This window comes from Volvox carteri (genome assembly GCF_000143455.1).
Source record: "Volvox carteri f. nagariensis unplaced genomic scaffold VOLCAscaffold_9, whole genome shotgun sequence".
Classification (NCBI taxonomy): domain Eukaryota; kingdom Viridiplantae; phylum Chlorophyta; class Chlorophyceae; order Chlamydomonadales; family Volvocaceae; genus Volvox; species Volvox carteri.
Window position 1 is genome coordinate 447,799 of NW_003307552.1, and position 23,620 is coordinate 471,418.

The window sequence follows — 23,620 nt, forward strand, 5'->3', positions numbered from 1 at the left end:
CGCCCCGGTGTCCTCATCCTCGTTGTCGCCATCTCTTTGTGCGTCGCTCTCGGGCGATCCGCCACCGCCTCCTTCTCCTCCCCCAATCAACACGGCGCTCCGAGGACCACCAGCTCCGGAACCTGCTGCACCATCGGGCCCAGCGGCGGGCAATGTACTGCATCTCACTTCGGTTGGGGAGGACGCCGTCTTACCCACGTCAGCGGCTCCTGCCGCCAGCGCGGCACCCGTACAATGTGAGCGACCCGGTGGCGGCGCCGCCATTGCGGCTTCCCCGGGCTTCGGCCGCTGCTGCTGTTGCTGCTGTTGCTGGTGCTGGTGCGGAGGCGCCGGCAGCAGCGGCGGCTTAACGCTATCCCTGGAGCATGTTGCGGCTGCGGCGGCGCCGTCGCCCGTGCTACCGCCGCTGGCTGCGGCTGCGCCGCTGCCGCCGCCGTCGCCATCGGACACGGCACGCGGGTCGAATGGGCCCCAGATCCTCCCGTTCGCATTCCGCGACCTCCGTATCGCCGGATGATGTAACCCACCTTCGAAGTCGTCGCTGGGGGCCTTACGTTTCAAACCAGGGCGATCTGTGTCCGTGCTCGCCTCCATCGCCGTCTGTCCGTCTGTCGCCGCGTCCGCGTCCGCGTCTTCCTTAGTCGCGTCATCTCGGCATTCTCTCGATGCTACAGGTGCCGCCGCCACTGCCGCCGCCGCCGCCGTAGCCGCCGCCGCCGCCGCCGCCAGGCCATCCCTGCTCTGCACCTCCCGCGCTTCGGCACGAGAGACCGCGCCAACATCATCGTAGTTGCCGTACGACGACGGCGCGTGCGGCGGAGCTGCTGTTGCCGCCGCCGCCGCTGCTGCCGTATTGCTCGTCGCTGCAGTGGAAAGGAAAGCCCTAGCCCCGCCGCCGCCGCCGCTGGGGACGTGCGGGTTAAAGGTACCGGCAGCTTCCGATCCCGCGGCAACACTGTCATAGATGCCGTACATTACGTGTTGGCCCCCGCTGGGGCTTCCAGTGCCGTTCCGAAGGGGACTCAACGAATTGGGGGTATCATTGCGGGGTACGACATAATGACCTGTCGACATGGCGTTGGTGCGCAGCTTCCCCAGCATGTGCGTCTGCTGCTGTAGCTGCTGCTGCTGCTGCTGCTGCTGCAGTTGCTGTTGTAGCTGTAGCGGCGTCGGTGGCGGTACAGGCTGCTGTTGGTGCTGCAGCACTAGCCCGTTATGTTGCTGCTGTTGCTGTTGGAGCTGCTGCGGTACCTTGTGGTTTGGTGGCAGTAGTGTGGCGGGCGGGAGGGGCCGTAGCGGTGGTAACTGTTGTTGTTGTTGCTGCTGCTGCTGCTGCTGCTGGTGGTGTTGGTGTTGGTGTTGGTGTTGGTGTTGGTGTTGGTGTTGGTGCTGCAGATGTTGTTGCTGCGGCATCGGGCTGTTGGTAGGTTGGCGAGGTACCCCCCGGGGGGGGTGGTGGTGGCGGGGGGGTGTGAACCCCTGGGCCTCATCTTGGGGGTGCGGAGGGGGGGGAGGGGGGGGGAGCCGCAGATTCTGTAGCAGTAGCAGCCGCTGCTGTTGCTGTGGCTGGTGTTGATGTTGATGTTGTTGGTGTTGTAGACCTGGGTAAGGGCTCTGCATCTGCTGCTGTTGCTGTTGCTGCTGCTGCTGCGGCGGCGGCGGCGGCGGTGGCTCATCATGGCCTAGGTGCTGCTGCTGCTGTTTCTGCTGCACGAGCAGCTCTTGTGGCAGTGACTGCGGCTGCTGCGGCGGCTGCAGGTGCAAGAGTGATGGTGGCGGCGGCGGTCGGCACAGGGAGCTGAGGAGGGAGGGCGCCGCCGCCACCGCCACCGCCAGTTGCACCTGGGGGAAGGGGGTGGGGGTTGCACGGCGGGGGCGCCATGGGGATTGTGTGCAGTGTATTTTGCAGTACAGCCTCGTCACCGCATGCTCATGCCCTGGCAAGCCTTCCACAACGGCTCTCCTTCCCAGCCCTAAACCTGTGTCGCATACACATACACACATACAGATATCCCGCAAGATCTCCGCTACTCTACGTGACCCGACTAACGCCCTTCCTCATGTTCGGATTACAAAATTCAGGTTTTAGGGTTTAAACGTTTTAGGATTTTAAGGTTTTGCGCCTTCATGTACCTTCATGTGCCTCAGATTCCCAAAGCGGTGCAGCAATAATCGTTCATGGTTGCCTAGGTGCCTAGACAGGACAACAGTTCCTTACTAACCGACCACCTGCAGCCCACCTGCACCACCACGGGTGCCATCAGGGCTACGGCATGACGAGCATGTGCCGTACTCAGCCTCGCCAGATCCTGCACCTGGCTACACAGGCGGCCCAGGCAGCCCAACAGCCGGTGCTGCTCCGAAGCAGAGGCTGCCGCCGCCGCCGCATTGGCCGCAGCAGCAGCAGCCGCCGCGGCGGCGGCGGCAGCTGGCGGCGGCAGCGGCGCCAACCTAGGCTGCTGCTGCCCTGGGTAGCTCTGTCTCTCCAACTGCAGCGGAACGGACAACGGCTGACCGTTGTCATGGCAGCCGCTGCTGCTGCCGCTGCCGTTGCCGCCGCCGCCGCCGCCGCCGCCAGCTGCCGCAACCCCAGGGAGAGGTCCGGGGAATATCAACGGCGACGCCGGCGCGGCGGCGTCGCCGGCAAAGCGGAGGTCTGGCGGCATGGTACGACGACCCGTTCTAGCGGCGCCACCGCCGTCGGCATCGTCAGAGGGTCCCTGACGGCCGTTTACCAGAGTATGGTTGGCGACGGTGGTGACGGCGGCGGCGGTCGTTGACGCAATGGGAAGGGGTAGCGGCAGCGGCGGCTCCAACGTCGGCGATGGCCGCCGTGCGACCGACGCCAGCTGCTTTGAAAACACAGCACCGGCGGCGGCGTTGACCGCAGCACGGGTGTCCCAAGGATTGTACGGCACGGTAGCAGCGTTTGGCCAGGACATAGGGCCCTGCTGCAGCTGTTGCACTTCTGTGGTTCGCTGTTGCATGGGCGGCAGTGCCTGAGACGGACGTTCTCCGTCCAGCGGCGGCAGCGGCAACCTCGAGGTGGGGGGTAGCTGAGCGCTTTGCAGCGACGGTGGTGATGATGACGGTGGCGGGGGCGGCGGCGGCGGCGATTGCTGTGGTAGTAGAAGGGGTGTGTGTAGCTGCATCACTGCGGTTGTCGCCGCCGACGGCAGTAGCGCTACTACGGAGGGCTCCTGCCCGCCGCCAGCCCTCATGTACGGCGTAGGGGTCGCGGAGGCTGCCGCGGCGGTACGCCGACCCGTCGGCGGCGGTGCTGCCGGCGAGGCGTCGCCTCCGCCGGGTGTCCCTTGGCGCCGCCGCCGCCGACTGGTCATTGTAGCGGCGGCTGGCGCGTCAGCTGGCATGGTGGTGGCGGCGCTGCCGTTGAAGTCGCATAAGCCCCGTTTGGTAAGCCCTCTTGGCGGCTCCTCCGCTACCAGGGCCCCGGGACTCCCGCCGCCGCTGCCAGCCGCTTCCTCTTCCTCCTCTTCCTCCGCCTTCTCCATTCGTTTATGCGCCTGCTGTAACTGCTCTTGCGGCGACGGCAGCGGCGGCGGCAGCAGTTGCCGTACGGCAGCCGGCGACACACTTGCCGCCACCTGTAGCGCCGCCACAATCGCCGCCAGGTTCGGGTCATCCGGGTCGACTGCGGACATAATCTGAGCAGACGATGGAGGCTGACCCGTGGGTCTTTCATTCAGCTGGCCCAGCCCGCTTCCCGCCACCATGCCGCGCGCCTCTTCCCTAATTAGGAGCACTCCACAATCCTCAGCGCCCACCGGTCCAACGGGCGGCGCTCCAACGGCGGACGCCGCCCGTCGTTTCCCAGATTCCCCTCTTGACGTTGTCTCCAACTCAATGTCCGTCTCGGCGTCGCCGTCGTCGTCGCCGTCGTCGGCGTCAGCGTCGGCCTGCGCCGCCGCCGCCACAGCGAGCCGTCGAAGCGCGTCATCCGAAGCCGCCGTCGCCGCCGCCGTTCGTACCTGCCCGCCGAGGTAGCGCACATGGGCGTTCGGTGCTTGTGCGATATCGCAGGCATGTACAACGCCGTTAGCGGCGGCGCCGACGGTGGTTGTTGCGGGGGACATTACGAGCTCAGTGCCATCCGCCGTACCGCGGACGGCGTTCCGGGGGACGGCTGCCGGCTGCCGCTCGCCCGTGACGCTACCCACATGCCGCGCGAGTGAGCATTCGATGATGTTGCTACACAACGTACGACGCACAACTTCCTTCCTGGGCAAAGTGCCGCTGTCCTCATGACCCGCGGGTCGCGCCGGTCCCGTCGGCCATGCGACGCCACTTTTTGCAGCACCAGGGAAGCAACGTTGCCCCGCAACGCCGTCGCCGCCACCAGCTACACCACCGACGGTGGCGGCGGCGCCGCCACCGCCGCCGCTGCCATCGTTGCCGCCGCCGGCGACGAGGGCACCCATTTTGCTCACCACTCCGAAACCACAGCCAGTGCCGCGACCCTCCGGTGCCTCATGCCTACCCACCTCCTGCACGGCACCCGATTGCCCCTTTAGCCTCGCCATCGCTGCCGTACCCGCACCGCCGCTGCCGCCGCCACCATCCTGCTGCATGTGCTGAACCCTGGACTTGAGGCTGTAGCCAGCGCCGTCGCCAGACGCCGCAGCGCCGCCGCCACTACCGCCACTACCGCCGCCAGTAGGGAAATCCACGGCGCAGCCGCCAGCGGCGGTAGGGCTGTGCGTAAGCACGGCAGTCTCATGGTTGTAGCAGGCTGGCTGCTCCGTGTCGTAGTTGCTGCTACAGCCACCTACAGCCCCATGAAGGAAACCAGTGCGGTCGCCGTCACGTACGATATGAGGCGTGTCCACCTGCCGCGGATGCACACCACCACCCGTTCCCATGTTGCTTTTCTCCGCCAGCTGCTGCTGCTGCTGCTGCTGTTGTTGTTGTGGCGGCGGCGACGGCGGCGGTGATTGTAGCTGCTGCTGCTGCTGGCGCTGCTTCTGGCGGTAATGATGGTAGCGGTGATTCTCAAAGAGCCCTGCCTGCAAAGAATCGCGCTGTTGTGGTGGTGGTGGTGGTGATGGTTGCGATTGCGATTGCAATTGCGCCTGCTGCTGCTGGGGCGGCGGCGGCGGCGGTGGATGTGGCGGCGGCGGAGGCTCTGCCGTACACGAAATGGGTCGATGATGTTGTTGCTGTTGATCTTGGTAATGATGGTGGGATTCGGAATAGGCGCCGGCACTGGACTGAGACGGCGCTGCTGACGGTGCCGTCAGTGAGGCGGCGGCGGCGGCGGCGGCGGACAGCTGACGGCGCCGCTGCGGCGAGCTTTGCCTTGATGGATTCGCGCCGGCCCTTACTACCCTTAAAGGTACGGCAGGCGCTGCTGACGCACCGGCCACGGCGGCGGAGCCTGGCGGAGCCTCCGCTGCCCCTACACGTCCCGCCGCGTCGGCTGGAGCTGCTTTGGGCCCTTCGACAAAATGTCCCTTGGAATCGTCGGTCGCTGCCCGAGAAGCGCGACAAGACCCAGCTTTTGATGTGTCGGATTTCCGTTGGTGGTTGTTTCTGCTATCACTTGTCATGAAGAGCGGTGGTGCGGAGGTTGGGTACAGGCGGCTCAAAAAGGCGCGTGTGCTTGGGCGGTGAGCGGATGGCCGATCGCGTTCATCGTCACCATCGCTAGCAGTCATGCGAAAGCCTCCCTTCATAATGATCAAAATGATGATTTCGATTATTTTTTCATGATGTTAGAGGTGGTTAACTCAGCAATGTGAGAAACGCAGCGCATCAGCTGAAGGGCGCGGACTTGTCCAAAGCGCGTGCTGTCACAGCCAAAACAAGGAACCGCCTGTCATCTCGGCCATTTGACGTAACACGTCAGCAGCATATCGAGCGGCTGGCTTCACCTCGTGTGAACTGACGTCACGGCAACCTGGGCCAAGTGTGCGCATCAGTGAAGCAGCTGGCAGCCAAAAAGGTATTTCTTCTGAACATTCTGCGAGGCGGGTTCTGATATGGTTGAATTGTGTCTAAGGGTACTAGCACAGCACCAAAAGGCATTTCTTGACAACACATACGACGGAGTAAACCACCGAGCTGTCAAACAACACGTTCAGCAGATAACCTACGGAGAGTCCTTGGTTCAATTGGATGACCTAAGCAAATCGCAAATCGGTTCAGATGGATGTAAAGAAGAAGAATGAAAAAGGTTTAAGCGAGATTTGGACCATTTGGAAAGGCCAGGTTCAGTCAAAGGCTTGCATGAAGACAACTGCTATTCAAAGCAAACCCTGCCACAGAGCGTAAACGACTGGGGATCACACGAAAGCTGGTCAGCCAGGCAGCATACAGCAGAGCCTAGCAGCGTTATCAAGTTACAAGTTCCGCACGGGTGTCCGTAAAAGCCGGGGAGCCCATGGACGGTAAATCGTTATTAGTCCGGTTACGTGGTGGACCATCATCGTCCTCCCCAGCACGCAGCGCCTTAGAGCAACGTGCCGGGTCTCCCAGTTAGCGAGCGCACAAGCTTACTTCCTGCCGTCTTTCGAAAGTTTCCCGCTGACAGCTCAAACTCTTCCCGCGAACACTAAAAACTTCCCGATGTAGATCGCAACCTCTCACATACGCACAAGAAACGAAAGAGAAAACCGACGCGATGATGTGAGCGCCGGCAGCCGTGGCGTGACTGGTGAGACTGCTGATACAAGGCTCCACGCGCCCTGACGTGGCCATTTCGCTTAACGAATTTACACCTTGGTCGGCTCATTATCGCAGTATTTCCGGGGCCCTTGCTTGTCATGCGAAGGGCATCGTCTATACATTGTTTTGTTTCTATGTGTTCTTCTACCATCGTTGACCTTTCCAAAGGCAAGAGGATGCAAGTTGACAACATTATGTGCCGAGATTGCTGCAAGCACGTCAGTGGGGCGCAGGTACGCGGCCCCAAATTGCCTCAAGCATGTTAGTAACAGCATGCAGCATCCAGTCATCACCGAGCATGCAGTCACTACTAACAATGTACACGAATCCTCGCCGTAGGCGGAGAGCCCCTCTAGTCAGTCCATGAGCGGAATAAGACGCAGAGGATTACGAAATATTCTTCAACAGTATCTGACACATGCGCACATGCACTGTCCATCCTTTTGGATTCCAACGTAACATGGCCGCCTGCCCACCGCTGCCTTACTTGGCGGGACTTTTCAACGCGCCTCGCTGCAGGGAAAGGAGGTCACGCTCGCCTTCTAGACTATAATGAGCCAACGTGCATGTACAACCTCCTTGTCATTCCGTCACGGCCGCTCAAATTACTTCAAGTGTTGGCGCGATCTACCAGATCTTTCATGGCAGCGTCCAGGCACCAGGGCTCTTTGCTGGACGAACTCCCAGCGGTCTATTCAATTGCGCTGAGAGGCTCGGCACAGATTCCACCGCATTGCACGCCACGTCGCAGTCGCCGTCGCCGGCGACTCCATGTATAAAAAAATGGTGATCCGTTTGATTCAGTTCCAACACATTCTCAGGCAATAAGTCGCCAGCGATGTTGGTTTGTATTGATCAGTCATACATATTCTCGACATTTGTTCCTTTCATGCTTTGTGCCTTTTGGTTTTGAAGTCCGAGCAAATGCTACCAAGCCAGGAACTGAGGTCCGAGCACCTGAGAACCGCGATGAACAGCTAAATAATTTAACAAATGACCCGTCGCATCTTTGCATCAAAGCCATTCGTGGGGCTTTCAAGGCGCGAGCATCCCCCGCACATGGAGTCATCGGTCAACCGTTACAAGCCGTTGAATCACATCCAGCCGCGCAAGACCCCCAATAGTACGCGCCATTACAACCCTAGACACAAACAGTATGCCATCCACAATGAACGCAAAGATTTTATCAAGCATGTGGGCGGAGTCGTACCTTACGGATGCCGGCCGTACCGTGCCGTACGGATGCCGTATGTTCGCTAGGCGGCGCAAGCCCTTAAAACATTTTAAAGCGAGCTGGAACATATGATGGTGCGATGGTGCCGAACATCGCGACGCAACATTCAAGGGGAACACGTGCACTCCCTGAGCACATACATACACCCTACATACACCCTACATACATACCCTACATACATACCCTACATACATACATACATACATACATACATACATACATACATACATACATACATACATACATACATACATACATACATACATACATACATACATACATACATACATACATACATACATACATACATACATACATACATACATACATACAGGGTTTGGCACTACTGGTAAGGCGCAACCATTGCCCCCGGGAGATCCCGGGATCGATACCCATTAGGGTCAATGTTCTTCCGATGGTGGTGACGGTGGTGACCTGGGATTAAGTTAACCCGCGAGGGTTAAGGGCCGCTGTCGACCCGGCGGATTCCGTTGGATGCTGGTGGGGTGCGGAACCTGAGCGATCCACTGAGAAGTTGACTAGGGTGACTGGATGAGGGTGCCCCGAAATGCCGGGGAAGGCAGGATTTCGCAGGGTAGCTGCCACGGGCGAACTATACCCCCCTGTTTCACACGTCATATACACATAAGGCCTGACTTCTGCTCCCGGCCGACCCGGATTCAAATCCGCCTGCCGGCTCCTCGGGTGTTTGAAGAGTGTTGAAATGGGAGGTAGCCCCCCCATCATATGGACGATTTAGGACGTGATAATACCGACTTGCGAGCTGACCAGGAACTAAGTTGATGCGCCGTTGATCCGCTAGATTTGGTTGGATGCTGGTGGTGAGTTGCCGAACCCAACGAATACATTCTGAAGTCGGATGGGGTGACGGATTAGGGTGCCCCTCTAGCAGGGGAGAGCAGGGACTGCCCCGGGAAAGGGGGCTGCTGGCGAAGTTAGCCACCCTGTAACAACATACATACATACACCAACCGCTGTACCTCAAACTGGGTCGCCGTACAAATTCATGTGTAGGGTTGGCAAAATCTTTAGATGGAAAAAGTATCTAATTAGAAATCTAATTAGATACCTAATCTAATTAGGTAAATCTTTAGATGGCCAAACGGAAAACTGCCTAAACGGTGGAATTTTGACCTGAAATTTTGCACACGATGCGGCTTTATCTTTTCCTGGATTTTCCAATAATTTTTTGGGCCGCTCGACACTGGGAACACGGCGAACCCCTATGGGCGCTCTACAGACGCGTGTCGGATGGCGCCACGGGGTGTAATTAGGCGCCCCGCGGCCCAACCGTCGGCCCAACCGCAAACGGAACCACCAAAGTACACATGCCAACATGCGGGACACGCCCGCATTGGGATGCAAAGCTGTCGGGCTTAGCTGCGTACTGTGGCGCGTCGAAAGTCTGGTGGTTGTATTTGTATGTGATCGGCTTTTGGGGTCCTGGTTCTGCCATTGTGTATTTTTACGTCTATTTGTGTATGTAATAGAGCGGAGCAAGGATATGACACTAAAGTTACCTTCAACACGTTTGAACGGTCTGGATCCGGTCACCGGCCTTTAGATAGGCATTAGATGGACTAGATACGTTTAGATGCCCACCTAAAGGGTTTAGATGGCCTCATCTAAAATCTATATAGAAATATAATTAGATGGCATCTAAATTATTTTCTAAACCTAAACTTCCGACCAACCCTATTCATGTGCAGGCACACAACGACAATAACGACAATTACTACCACACTACTCATACCCAAGCCGACCGTTACCTTGCTAACGGTAACAACTGTAACAATAACAACAACAATAACGCCCACGGAGGCCGCCACATGACGCGATGCGGCCCATGCCATGCCATGCCATGCCATGCCATGAAAAACTATGCGTATCCTCCGGCCCCTGCATGCTATGATGATATACGCATCACGTGGGGGATTACGTCGGGATGTTGCAGACAGACCTCCTCCCCCCCCCCAGACATGAGGCTACGAACGTGGTAGAGGTATCCGCGACGTCTGTCTGTCTGTTTGTTTGTCTGTCCATCTCACTGCTCTATCCTTCTTAGCTGAGGCCCAACACGCACCATCATGACAGAGGTAGACCGGCCAGGCGCCGAAATTTGCACAATCCGCCAGCATGCCTTACCTGACTGATTAGTTAACAACTGACCAACTGCTAACTGTCCAACTAACTGTCGACCGTGCGTAAACAAATTCACGTGCGGGCGCGTGCGTACGACGCGCAATTCCCAAATGTACATGCGTGTGCGTATATATGTATGTACGTATTAATGTATGTGTCCGCCAAATCCCATTCCCATGCCCTGCCCTGCTGCGCTGCGCTGCAATGCAATGCACGCACACGACCGCCCACACAACCTGCTACCCAACGAAACCTGAAGCCCCCTCGATGACGGCCAGTGGTGGTGAGGGGGGAAAAAGGGGGGAGAGAGAAACCCAACAGACACAGGAGAAACACACCACCAGGGGGTCCCCACAAGCCCCCCCCCGGGGGTGGGTGGGGAAAGAGCAGTAGCCAACATTAATGAGATGACGGAGCACAACAACATAACTCCAAAACTACCACTACTCCGTCAACAGAGACCGAAGCAAATCTCAATTATTAAATGATTGCAATGGTCCCGAATCCTCCGTCCCAACCTGATCCCAAACTGCGGCCCAAATAAGCGAGAACGCTGAGATCCCTTGAAACTTATGCACTCAAAATCATTAAGCGCATGTGTGTCTGTTTGAATGTGTGTTAGATATCTTCTGGAGTCGCGTTACTTCACCCAATGCCTCAATAAGGTGTAACAACGGGGGCAATAGCACAAGATTTTGTTGTAAAAACGCATAAAAAGAAAAACGTTACACCCTATCGCTCAAAAAGAAAGCAGGTAATACTAGTATCCAATAATTATGACACGATACAAAGGAACCCAAGACAGGAAAGGGACTGCAACCCCCGTCCAAGGAAACATCACCAGGAAAGATCACCATCAGCCCCCCAATCGGTCGAGAGGCCCGTGACAAAAGCGCGCGGTCACCATGCCGGACCTCTCCCCCCCACCCCCCCCCACCCCAACCCCCCTGACCCAGCTCCCGTGATGGGGGCCCTACATACTGGTTATGATGTGCTCCAGCCGCTGTACGACATCCTTCGCGGTGGGCCTAGTCGCCGGATCGGCCGTCAGGCACTCCCCGACCAGCACCGCCAGCGCGTGCGGCACATGGGGAGGCCACGTCAGGAGCGACGGCGGCAGCGCACTCGCTGACGCCGCCGGTACGTCGTCACCAGCGTCATCAGCGGCGCCGTCGACGATTTCGCGGCTGTGATGCTGGCAGTGTGACGCTGGCAGTGTGGCGTCAGCGGCAGCTAGCCAGGCGCGTACGGAAGCGCCTGACGGCGCCGCCAGCGCCGCTGGCAGCGGCATGCCCATGGCCATCTCCCAGCACAGTACGGCCCATGAATACACATCACTTGCGGGCCCTATGCGCCCCTCCAAAGCTACCTCCGGGGCCGTGTAGAGGCCGGAGCGTCTGTAGGGAAGAGACACATGCCATGAAGGAAGGCAGGGTGTGTATGCATATGCATATGCAGAGGGGAGGAGGGGGTAAGACGAACCACCGCGAGTAAGTGAAGCTGATGCCAAGGAAAGAGTGTACAAGAAGCAGAACTGACCAGTAGGGGGGGGGGAGGACGAAGCTAAAGGCAGTTAAAAGAGAGGGTATGGAAAGTGGACCCCCGTGGCTTTACCTTTACCCCACTTCCCCCCCCACACACACAACCCCAAACACGCTTCTCCAAACACGCCGTACTTCCCCACCATGTACTTCCCTACCATGTACTTCCCCACGCGTGTACCGTACCGTCCTTCCAGCCGCCGCACAGAGCCCCGAACATTGACCCGTACATATCAATGACTCTCCATCGCCATATAAGCTTTTTAATAAAAGTTTGTATAAAGAACACGAACTACGGGAGGCGTAACGAGATCATGTTTCTGTGTCCTCAATCATTTTTGAGTTACGCGGGATATGGACTTATGGACTTAGGAGCAAAAGCTTGTCTGGTCCCTTCCGCAGCTGTTAGCGGCTGTGTGCGGCTAAGGGCCGCGGGGCCCGCCCCGTCCTCGGGCCAAACTGCTGCCTTCTACAGGGTCCATTTCTTCCCGTCCCCTTATCGTCCTCGGACGCACGGCCCTAAGCTGCCCCCACGCCATGTAAACACACACCTGCAAGGCGTGGAGATGTACGACTGCCCCGGCGGCATCACCTCCGCCAAGCCAAAATCGCATAGCTTGGCCACGTAGCCGTACCGCCCCACTCCCGTCGACGCCGCCGCCGGCGCCGCCGTCACCGCCGCCGCCATGCCCACCGAGTCGTTTGCCGCACTTTTGACGTACCTTGCGCGCCGTACCCTCTGGTACGGCAACTCCACCAGGAGCGCCAATGCGTCAGATGAGTTGCTCAGCCAATCGTCTCCGGTGTGAATTTGTTCTGGTTTGAGCAGCGTACAATCAACGCTGCCGCCGCCGCCGCCGCCACCGTCGCCGCCGGGTGCGACGGCAGCGGCGGCGCTGCCTGTCGTACAGTTTTTGGAAGTGAGGCTGCAAGGATCACCGCTGATAGACTGGGTGACACCAGTGCCGGCGGAGAGGAAGGCGGCGGCGGCGGCGGCGGCGGCGGCGCCCCCGCCGCTGCTGCAGTAGTTGCTGCTGCCGCCGCCGACAACTCCGCTGCCATGCCCACTGCCCGACAATGACGTCAGCAGCACGTTGCTGCTGCTGATGTCGCCGTGTACGATACTGGCACTATGGAGCTGTGCCAACCCTGAAGCAACGTCCAGCGCCAGAAGCAGCAGAACTTGCGGCTGTAGCTGCTGCTGCTGATGTTGCTGATGCGACGGCGGCGACGGCGGCGCCACCGCCGCCGTACCATCCATCGAGAGCCCGAGGCCGACAGCCCTTGTTGGCGTTACGTCGGCGGTAGAAACCCCAGCAGCTGCGCCCTGAGCACCGGAATCGACCGTAACGGCTGTAACGGCTACATCCGGGGGTAACATCGGCTCCGCGGCGGCTGCAGCTGCTGCTGCTGGCTCTGATCCCCCCCCCACTCTGCCAACGGCGGCGGCGGAAGAGCTCCAGTCCGCCAGTAGCCCGGAGGACAGCGCACTGCGAAGGCTGCCGCCATCGCAGAGCTGTCCCTCGCGTGGGGGGTTCAAGGGAGGGGGGGAAGGGGGGGAGGGGAAGGGAGGGGAGGGGGGGAGGTTGGGCAGTTGCAGCAGGTGGTTGGTCGGTCGGCGACTAACGGTCGCAGCACACTAACGAGTGGGTAGAAAGGAAAGCTAACCCGGCAGCAGAGAAACCGCCCTTCACAACCCNCAAGTCACAGCGGAGAGAACACAGCTACCGGCAAACCCAACCCCTCACGTAAATATACACACACACATACATACATACATACACACATACATACATACATACACAAACCTCCCCTCCCATCACCCCCGGGCCCCTAAGGACCAACCCCCCTCCATCCCCCCACCCCAAACCCCCACCTGAGAAATGAGGGTGACCTTCCAGCAGCAGGCCCCCCAGTACGGCGAGGAGTACGACGCCACGCCCCCACCCGCCTCCCCCTCCAGGTCCCCCAGGGGGCTCACGTCCACGTGGTACGTGGCCACCACATTGGGGTGCTGGGAGGCGGCCACACTCAGAGCGGCCTCACGCAGGGCGCGGTGGTGGGCCAGATCGACGGGGGCGGCGGAACCCGCCCACGGGGGAACAGCGGCGGAGGCGGCGGCGCCACGGCTGCCGCCGGTACCTCGCTGAACCGCCGCCGGCTGAAGGCGTGAGGGTAAGGTGTTCGGGGTTTGGGTTCGTTGGCATGTTGGTTAGTGTACAGCAGCAGCAGCAGCAGCAGCAGTGCAGGCGGGTAATTTGTTACTGGCGGACGACATGCAAACGGAGGGCGAGTAGTGGTGGTGGTGATAGTGCTGTTGCTGTTGCTGGTGGTGGTGTTAAGGATTTGTAGGGGTTGTGGCGTGATGTCCCCGCCAACCTCAAACCCCTAACAGAGTTGGACCGAAGCATCCGAGCACATCATCATCACCATCATCATCACGACCGCAACAACCGCCCTCGCAGTCACCAACGCTTGAGCCCCCCCTCCGCACCGTTGCGGGGTGCAGCAGCAGGCTCTTCACCGCCACCTCAATGCCTTTCCAACGGCCCCGGTAAACAGTGCCTTGAGCGCCGCGTCCCAGCTCGCCGGTCACTGTCAGCATCCCGATCTCGGAGGTGGCGGGGGAGGCGACGACGGTGGCGGCGGCAGGAGCTTTGACTGGCAACGACTGTACGGCCGCCGTCGACGGACCTTCGAGAGCCAAACACCCCACGCCGGTGTCGGACAGGCTCGTACCCGCCAGCCAGGGGAATTTCTGATCTAGATCTGAGGGGACGATGACCTGTACGGCACCGACGGCGGCGCCGTCACTGCCGCCGTCAGCCTCAATGACGGCGTCTCGCATTCGTATCATTCGCGTGTGAAGTGCCACGGCGATTTGGCCCACCAGTAGCTGCTGCTGTTGCTTGGCGGCCGCCGCCATTGCCGCCGCCGCCGCCATTACCGACTTCTCTTCGCCAGTCGCCAGCGTCGAGGACTGAGCGGCGTAAGGCGCTCCCGCCAGGGCTGGAGCACATGTTGACGACGGAGGCGCCGAGCCGTGCAAGCCGCCGTTACGGGATTTGCTTAATGGCTTTTGTACTGCAATCTGCTGCTGCCGCTGTTGCGGGGCCGGTGACGCCGCCGCCGCCGCCGCCCTGCGTTTGCGGCACTGCCGTCGCCGCCATCGTACACAGATCATTACAGCGACGCAGGTCAGTAGTGCCGCCAGCAACCCAGCGATTGAACTGCAAACCACCGCCACGATAACGACCCGTGGTTCGAGGGCGCTGCTGCCCGTCACTCCAGAAGGAGAGGTTTCTCGCGCAGCGGGTGGGGCGGCGCCAGATACGTTATGCGCAGGCGGGCAGCCCCCTGCCGCCGCCGCCGCCGCCGCATCAATCGTCACCGCCACCCCACATGCCACCGTCGGCGACTGCGGCGATGGAGCAGCGGTGGCGTCAGCAGTGTACAGCACCGGCAGCGTCAAGTCCCTCAGCGGTTCCATGAGGTCATCCAACACGGTCTGCGCCGCCGACGGAGAGGCGCCGCCGTCCCACCGCCACGCCGCGGCCAAAGTCACGTTGCGTCCAGTCAGACCGCACCAGTACAGGATCTTGAACGTGACGCTCAACTTGCCGCCGCCGCCGCCGCCAGCGGCAGCGGCGGCGCCGCCAGCGGTAACGCCATCTACGACAGAGCGATCGAGCATATCCCGTAGCTGCCGCGCCACTTGGGGATCCGTCACCGCCGCCGTATCGTTGTGGGTGGTGAGCCAGGCGAACAGCTGCACCTCCGCACGCGGCAGCACCAGGACCACGGAGTCCAGGCGGCCGCGGCTGAGGGGGCCGATGTTGGCGTTGCGAGGGGTGTCCAACAGCCACAGACACGACGTGAAGTTGGCCAGGCCGGCTGGTAGGCCGGCAGTGGGGTCCGTACCAGCAGGTGCTCTGATACTCTGGCTTGGAGATGAAAGCGGCTCTGGCAGCGGTGGCGGTGGTGGCGGCGGTGGCAGCGGTGGCGGCTGCTGCTCGTACTGCACCCTGCGGCGGCGGCGGCCGCAGCCGCTCTGCGGGGCGACGGGCCCATTGCTGCGAGGCGACGGCAACGGCGCTGTCAACGGCGCCATCCACAGCCTTCGCCGCCCCACCATTGCGTAAGAATCTGTCTTCTCCGCCACGTTGGTTGCAGTCGTCGTACTTGCCGTACTCAGCGGATGTAGCCCGGCGGCGGCCAGGTTTATGAGGACCAAGCTGCGCAGCGTCAGCGACGCCCCTTCGAATTGCAGATTGACGGCGGCGGCCACACGGCGCGTGTCCAGCAGCCGCGGCCGTACTGGATCGCCCAGCAAAACCGCCGCGCCATCAATGTACGACTGCGACTGGGAGAACGTCTTAGGGTTGCCAGGCGTTGGCGGCCCCGTCAGCAAGCTGGCATCGCGTTGCAGTAAAACGCACAGCCGGTTGGAGTGCCCGGCCGACAACAGCACCGGCGACAAATTCGATTCCAATAAAGGGAGGAGTTTATGTTGAACTTCGAGCGGCTCCTGCGGCGAGTCATCGTCAGGCTGCAGCGGCAGTAGCTGGCACAGCGGCTCCCGACGCCAATCGCCGTCGTAGTACGACTCCCTGCCAGTTCCACCGCCGCCGCCGCTGCCGCCGCCGCCGCCGCCAAGCTGTTGGCCGGTCCATGGCTTGGTCGGTTCAATTGTAACGTTGTCAAAGGTGATGATGGAGTTGAAGAGCGATTTCGCTGCCCGTATGAGCAGTGAAGGTCCCGTCGGTGCCGTACCAGCCGCGGTCGCGGCCATGGTTCCGGAGCCTCTATCGTCCACCGGCGCCTCCAGCAACTGGACATCTCTGGGTGACTCCCCGAAAAACTCAATGTCACGCGCGCAAAGGCGTAACCCGTAGGTGGCGGCGTCCGTCGACGGCTGCAACGGTATTGTTGCCGGCGCCGTCGCGTCCGACGCCAACGTCGCCAGCTCCACCGGCGTCACCGACAGTCGCAGATTTCGCAGCGTCAGCCGATTCGATATTGTGCCGATCATCAGGCGCGGAAAGGCAAACGTCCAGAGGGGGACGCGCAGCAGTGCCAGGGGGTAGCTGCTCGAGGGCCCCAGTGGGAGACCCATAAGGCCCAGATCCTGCAGTACGACACGTGCGTTGGTATCTAGCTGGATCAGAGACTCGCTGCCGGTCAGATCCAGCTGCATGACCGCATCTTGAGGGCCAGAAATATTGAGCCAATCTTGCTTTAGCAGGATGCTGGGGCTGCTCGGCGGAGGCGGCAGCGGGGGTGATGCGGATGGTGGTGGGGATGCGGCGTCAGCGGCGGCACTGGCGGAGGGGGCCGCGTTGTTGGCACCGGTTAGGAGGGAGAAGTTGCGGGAGATGTAAACGAAGATCGGCACCTGGGCATTCAGGGGTGGCCTCTGTAGACCCTCGACCGTGAGAAGTAAGTCGGGGCCGCTGGAAGCGACGACGGAGATGCAGGGTGGTGGCGTGGACTTGCCGCCAGGTGTGCAGGAGACGGTGACATTGACGAGATCCAGAGAGGGTGAAGAGAACGATAAGAAAGTTAGGGTGCCATAATCGATGTTAAAATTGGGCGAAGGCATCCTCTGGCTGCAAGCAAATCGTTGATATGCGAACACGGACTCGCAGGTAGTGGAAATTTGGAGGTTGAGGAGGCGTAGCCGTGCACCCATGCCTATGGAGATGGCGGAGGGAGCTGGGAGCTCGGGTTGCCCTGGGACGCGCAGAAATGCACCAAAAATACGCAGGCTCGACAGGGTGACCGTAGTGTTGGGAGGGACGTGGAACAAGGCCTCGGAAGCGTTGGCCGGCAGGAACAGCTGCGTGCTGTAATTGGTAATATCTACGGCACCGGCAAATTGTGGCACGGATACAGCGCCTGTGATTGTAGTCATATTTTTTGATAGCAACGCAGGTGGATATGGCGACCGGATGATCCAATTGCCGGGGTCGAGCGAGCAGAATGCCGAGGGCATCGTAGCGTCGCCCAGACCAAGGCAAGAGGTCGCAAGAAAATCTATGGGATTAATATACTGCGTTTGCTGGGCAAGAATGAGGCGGACATGAACCAGCAGCAGCTGCACAAACGGCTGAAGCAGCAGCGGTTGACGCCATGCAGCCATCCTTGCGGTCGCCTTGCAAGTCTCCAGTATGTGGTAACAAGTGTCATGGTTTAAATATCTCCAAGCTGTAGCAAACGCGTTGATAATATCATTCGTCAGGTCGGTGTAAGAGCGTGACAATGTCTTGCGTTGGCATTCAATTAAAGACGTGGCCGCGCTGCACGGAGGGCACGTCACAATAGCCGATGATGTATGCATCATAACAAAAAATGTACTGCCTATGACGCTCCGTACAGTATGACTCAGCCTGTTTCTATCAGCCTCTCTCTGGAGGACGGCGACGCAATAAAGTTGCTATGGTACATCGAGCCCACCATAAGAGCTTGTACAACATATGGGGTTGAGCTTGCGGAGCTGGTGCAGCTTATGCTCAGCGAAAGGTCTCTGCTTTCCTGAAGGTCTACGCCACATGTCCACCGACTACGATGGCTGCGAGCTGCTTAGCAAACGGCCGCCGTTGAAACGGGCAGCCCGCAGCTATTACATACGGAAATACCATCCTTCGTTCCCTCTCAACGACTGGTTGATATGTGAATGTGCTGGTGCAGCTGTAACGGCTGGGTGGTAAAAGAGTTTAGATGGTGTAATTATTGCTGCAGCAGTGCGCAGACGTTGCTGTATGACTTTTGATTTGGATGTGGTTGGAACCATTAGGCTGAGATATGCATGCGCATGTCTGTACGGGGGTTACTGCAACTTTGCTGCTGAGGAAGCGTCTTCAAAGCATCGAAACGTGGAGGGACCCAAGGGGAACTTCGAATATAACAACCCTCCTGCACCTAATCAGAACGTAATCCTCGTGCATCTGTCCATCCGTTCATCTGTATGTCCGTCATAGCAGATGGAGGAATCGCATCTTCGTATGCGAGCAGCAGAGGGTCGACCGCCAGCGAACAACCGCCAGCATGACGGGATGTGCCACGTCGCATCGTAGTCCATCCGCTTGGCTCACTCATACGTTCGTCTGTCTACATGTCGGCCCATGCACATCGTCTGTCAGTCCAGCTCGTTCAAGGAGTCAGCAGTCGCACAACACCACACGGGGCCGGCCACAGAAGCTGGTGGTTCCGGAGCAGCCGCCACTGCCGCTGGTGTTGTTGCCCCTGACACAACTGTGGCTGCCGCCACCGCCGCTACTGCGTCCCCTGTCCCGCCCACGGCAACCATCCTTGCCGTCTTGCCTCCACCATCACCTACAGCCCCGGCCGCCTCAGCGGTCACATTCCCCTTTTCACCGCCGCATCCATGCATGCAGGATGTGGGCCCGGTATCGCTGCCGCCACTGCCGTCATTGGCTGCATCACCAGCTCCAGTCCGTAAGTCGAAACCTGTCTGGTCTACCGCTGTGCAGGCGACGTCCACTGCTGCCCGAGTGTCTTCTGCATCGCTAGTCCGCTGCGGCTGCGTCTGCTGCTGCGGCTGCTTCTGCTGCAGCGGCTCCTGTTCTTGCACCTGCTGCTCCTGCAGCTGCCTCTGCCACGCCTCCGCCAGCAGTGCACACTCCTTCTTGTGTCCGTCCCGCCAGTGTGTGGCCTGTGAGGCGGTGAAGCAGTGAGGCAGAGTGTATGAGATAGAGTGTGGAGAGGGAGAGTAGGGTAGGGGATTAATGTAATGTCACAGGACAAGATAATAAAGGATATGTTACAAAGGGATTTACTAAACTAAGAGAAGCTGTACTGCCAGCTTGAAAGCTGCGGGAATCGCAAAGGGCTGCGCCCTAGATGGGCCCCAGCCAAGGGGCTCCAAAAGTTGTGTCCCTGTGCCGTAAGAACTGCCAAGACGGAGCTGCCAAGACGCAGAGCAGCCGCCTGACAGAGCTCTCACCCAACACCCAACACCCTGCCCTGCCCCACCCTGAACCCACACAGCCACAGGGCCCCCTTTCCCTCCGTTCCCTCCCGCCGGCAGCCCTACTCCTTCCCTCCCTCCCTCCCCTCCCCACCCTCCCGCGATGTATACCACATACATCGCCACTGCACCCACCTGGCAATGCGCCGAGCAGTAAAACGCGCTCTTGCACGCCCCACAGCGCTTAAAAACCCCATTACCATTACCACCACCACCACCACCTGCTGTTCCCTGCTGCTGCTGCCGCTGTCTGAGCGCCAGCAGCCCCTCCCGCTGCAAGCATGAGGGGTTGGCGCACTTGCGGCCCATGGTGGCGGAGGTGGCGCTCTCCAGCTGCACCGGCCCCCGGCTGCGAGCCACACCCGGACCCTCACCCATTGCCCGGAGCTGGGCTCGCTTGGCCGCCTCCTCCTCGGCCGCCTGGGCTGCGGCCTGAAAGGGGGTTGGGGGCCGGGGGGTTACAGGGTGGTGCGCGCGGTTTGGTGTTAATTTGCGGAGGTTCCGATTTTGTTTGGAGAGTAGCTACGGCCCGATTTACAATAGGGAGGATGTGAGTCTGTAAAACATACAGCTCCTGCATGAGTCCACGAGGACGGAGATCCTGGCATAGACGAATTATCAGGGAGGGAGGGAGGACCCCGTCGTATGCGACACACGCTCTCCCCCAACATCTGGCCAACCCCCCACACCACCTGCACCCGCGCCACCTGCACCCGCCACCAAGCCCGCGCACCCGCACCCGCTACCTGCTCCACAGCACTGCGCTGCGCGCCCTTCAGAGCCGCCTGCATGTTAAAAGAGGAGGCCGTGCCGGGGACCCCGCCACCACCGCAACTACCGTTGGTGACAGCGGCGGTGGTGCCGCCGTCAGATGCCCCTGCTGCCCCTTCAGCGGCGGTGCTGCCGCCGCCACCGCCGCCGCCGCCGCTGCTCCCCACCTGACCCATAGGACTCCGTTGCTGCTGAAGATCCGCCACCGTCACCTGTCGCCGCGGCGGCACGAACGCGGCAAATGCGTCGGGATGCTCAGACGCGAGCCCCCACAACCCTGCCGACGCGCTTTCGCCACCACTTCTGCTCCCTGACCGTGCCTTAGGTGACCGTGCGTCGAACCAGTAGGCGTACTGCGCCACCACCGACCCCTGAGCCGGGGAATCTCCAGTCGCCGTCGGGGGCGTTTGGGCCTCCCGCCGCTCCGCTTCGGTAGGCCTTGACGTCGCCGTCGCCGCCTGCTCGTCCGTTAGCAGTACGAGAATCTGGATCTGGCCTTCGGCGCCGCCGACGACGAGCGCCATCTCATTCACGGCCAGCGCCGTCACCTGCCACCCCAGCCGCGCCACCGCCAGCAGCTCACCCCTCGGCGACCACAACCTGACGCAGCCGTCGGCTCCAGCGGAGGCGACCTGGCCTCCGCGGTACGGCAGGCAGGCCACCGCCCCGACGGCCCCGCGGTGGTAGCCCCGCCAGTGGGACACGTCAGGTACCGAGTGCTGCTCCTGCTGCTGGCTAGCGGCGCCTCCGCCAACCTCCGTGTCCTGGCTTTGCGTCAAACCCCACACCCACACCTGCAGCACCACACGGCAACAGAGGAGGGGACGGCAGCGACAGCAGTGAGGGCGGGCGGGCAGGAGGGAAATCACCCTTACGTAGGGTAATAACCCAGCAAGGAAAAGAGCTGAACTGTGCCGACACACACACACACACACACACACACGTCCACAGCACCCACTGCTCCTGACGCAGTCCCAAGCGGTTGGTAACGCCAGTGGGAGAGGACCCATGACAGGTCAGGTCAGGTCAGGGGAGAGGGAGAGGGGGAAAACGGACGCGAATCCGGAAGCAGGAACTGGCAAGCCGGCGCAGGAGGACTTGCCGAGAGAGGGAAAGAGAGAGGAGAGCTGGTCTGGCTCCACCCGCGGTCTCGGTCGATGCCCTCCACCCGAGCCGGACTCCCCGTGCGTTCGGCGCCCCCACCACAATGACCACCACAATGCCAGTCAGGGCAGATGCAGATGCTGACGCGGCCCTACATCCCAACCGTCACCCCTAACACCCGGCCAGCACCGATTTCGGCGGCGGCAGCTGGTGCTATGACTGGGGGTGATGCACCTCCCCCCCCCCAGCACCCCACCGTGCCGTCCTCGCAGCCCATGACAATGATGTTGCCGTCGTAGTCGCAGCTCAGCGGCCGAGACAGCCCGGCAAGGTGGTGGGAGATGCCAGGTACCTCACCTCCCTGCCGCTGAACAGGATGAATCTGCAGGTCAAGGTGTCCAGGGGGGCCAGGGGGGGGGGGTAACTCAGGGCTTTTGCGGATTCCAACATCGAGCAAACCCTCGAAAGTCAAGTTCCCATTTCCGCCCTTAGACTTCCCCCCTCCCAACACACACACTTTCGACAGACGCCGACTCTTGTTTCTTCCCTTTCCTGGCTTTAGCGCGCATGCGATGCTCTCCCCCTCCCCTTTCCCATACCCCCCAACCCTCCGCCCCCTTTCCTTGCACATGATTTTCCCCCCCCCCCTCGTCCGCTTTACCCACCCACTGCAACAGGGGATCCGCCCCCGGCAGCCAGGAGCACGTGAGCAGCACATCCCGGGCCAGACAGGCGTGCTGCACGTTGGCGGACAGCAGCGCCGTGGGGCTGTCCGGCGGACCACTGCGCCCCAGGGTGCCGATGATCTTGGCATCACTCTGAAATTCGGTATGAGTGTGTGTGTGGGGGGGGAGGGGGGAGGGGGGGGCCCGTTGTGTGTGGGAGCGAGGAGGGGTCCAGGGTTGGGGTTTACAGGAGCAATGCGAAGGAAGGGAAAAAGGGTCATGGGCTGCCAATTACCTCCAAAGCACCAGCAGCAGGGGACTTAAGAAAAACACGATGGTTAACCAGTCGGGGTTTGTCCCTCTAATATGGGGGAGGGAGGGAGAGGGAGGGAGAGGGAGAGAGAGTCCACCAATTTCCACAAACCTTACTCTCCCGTACTCCCCATCCGCCGCTCCCAGCCACCCGGATGACACCCCTCCAAACTGCCACACGCAGGATTATGTATTGTACGACTTAGGGTTTACGTGATTGTACACATACGAACCTCCCCCCCCACACACACACCCGCCCCCAACCTCGCGATATTTCCCAGGCTGCCAGCCCGTTTGCAATGGCAGTCGGTACTTACCAGTCGCCATGCACTCACACGACCGTTGCCCCGGGTGTGCACCACCATAACCACATCTCCTCCGCCTCCATCCCCCCCTCCTCCTCCTCCTCCCCCTCCCCCAGGGTGCTGCTGGCCCCTCAAAGGGCCCAATTTGACGCAGTACACTGGCAAGCTGTCCAGCTGGAGGTCGGGGGCGAAGAACTGCGTGAAGGTGGCGTCCACGGCGCTCTGGCGCTTCCAAACCCGCACGTAGCCGGCGGCGGTACCAGCAACGATGAAGGTGCGGGAGGCGTCCAGAGAGGTGACCGGGGCGCCGGCCTGTGGGGTGTGTGTGGGTGGGTGTGTTTTAAGGGAGGGTTTAAGGGGGGAAAGGCAAACCACGAACGAGTGAAGCTGCTGCCAAGGAAGGGGGGGAGGGGGAAGGACGGAAGCGGTGCGGTGCGGTGCGGGGCCAAACAGGGGTTTTGGGGCGGTGTGGGGTTACGGGGGCCGGGGGAGGGCAGGGTGTGGCGCATGACGTGGCAGGCTTGGAATCGGGATATGGGGCGCGGGGCGTCCGAGGGGGGTTGTGGTGTGCTACGCCGCGGTGCGGGTTGCAGCCTTTGGGAGCTAAATGGGAAGTGGAAAACGCGGACTGCTTTTGCCCCCCCCCGCAGTCACCCGGGACAGGACAGGGTTGTTACCGTTAATGGGTAAGGCATCCGTGGCTGTGTTACCGTAATGGCATAGTGGCAGAGCCCCACCACCGCAACTGCCGTCATCATCCCACGGAGCCCTGATGCTTCGGCCACGGTCCGCCGGCCCCTCTTCCCCCCAGTTTCCCCCCTCCCTCCCTCCCTCCCTCCCCCCCCCTGGCC

At 60.7% G+C, this 23,620-nt stretch overlaps 2 protein-coding genes across 2 annotated transcripts in view; both read right to left on the minus strand.

Moving 5' to 3' along the window:
• Positions 1-86: 86 nt before the first annotated feature.
• Positions 87-17,764, minus strand: VOLCADRAFT_88480 (uncharacterized protein; the record flags this gene model as incomplete). The annotated part of the gene is made up of 13 exons (XM_002948241.1): positions 87-125; positions 169-1,021; positions 1,252-1,417; positions 1,602-1,842; positions 2,241-2,489; positions 2,589-2,849; positions 3,156-5,099; positions 10,301-10,344; positions 11,063-11,478; positions 12,174-12,571; positions 13,499-13,783; positions 14,117-14,602; positions 14,864-17,764. The coding sequence occupies 13 exons, from the start codon at positions 17,762-17,764 to the stop codon at positions 87-89; spliced, it is 8,283 nt and encodes a 2,760-aa protein (XP_002948287.1).
• A 996-nt stretch (positions 17,765-18,760) lies between these two features.
• Positions 18,761-23,620, minus strand: part of VOLCADRAFT_103774 (uncharacterized protein) — a gene marked incomplete at its 3' end in the record, with an annotated part of 9,423 nt that continues 4,563 nt past the window's right edge. Inside the window, exons 6-11 of the mRNA XM_002948242.1 lie at positions 22,782-23,081; positions 22,153-22,305; positions 21,744-21,869; positions 20,359-21,177; positions 19,748-20,044; positions 18,761-19,297 (exon numbers count right to left, since the gene is read on the minus strand). Of these exons, the coding sequence (XP_002948288.1) occupies positions 18,761-19,297; positions 19,748-20,044; positions 20,359-21,177; positions 21,744-21,869; positions 22,153-22,305; positions 22,782-23,081 (2,232 nt within the window). The remainder of the gene's footprint in view (positions 19,298-19,747; positions 20,045-20,358; positions 21,178-21,743; positions 21,870-22,152; positions 22,306-22,781; positions 23,082-23,620) is intronic.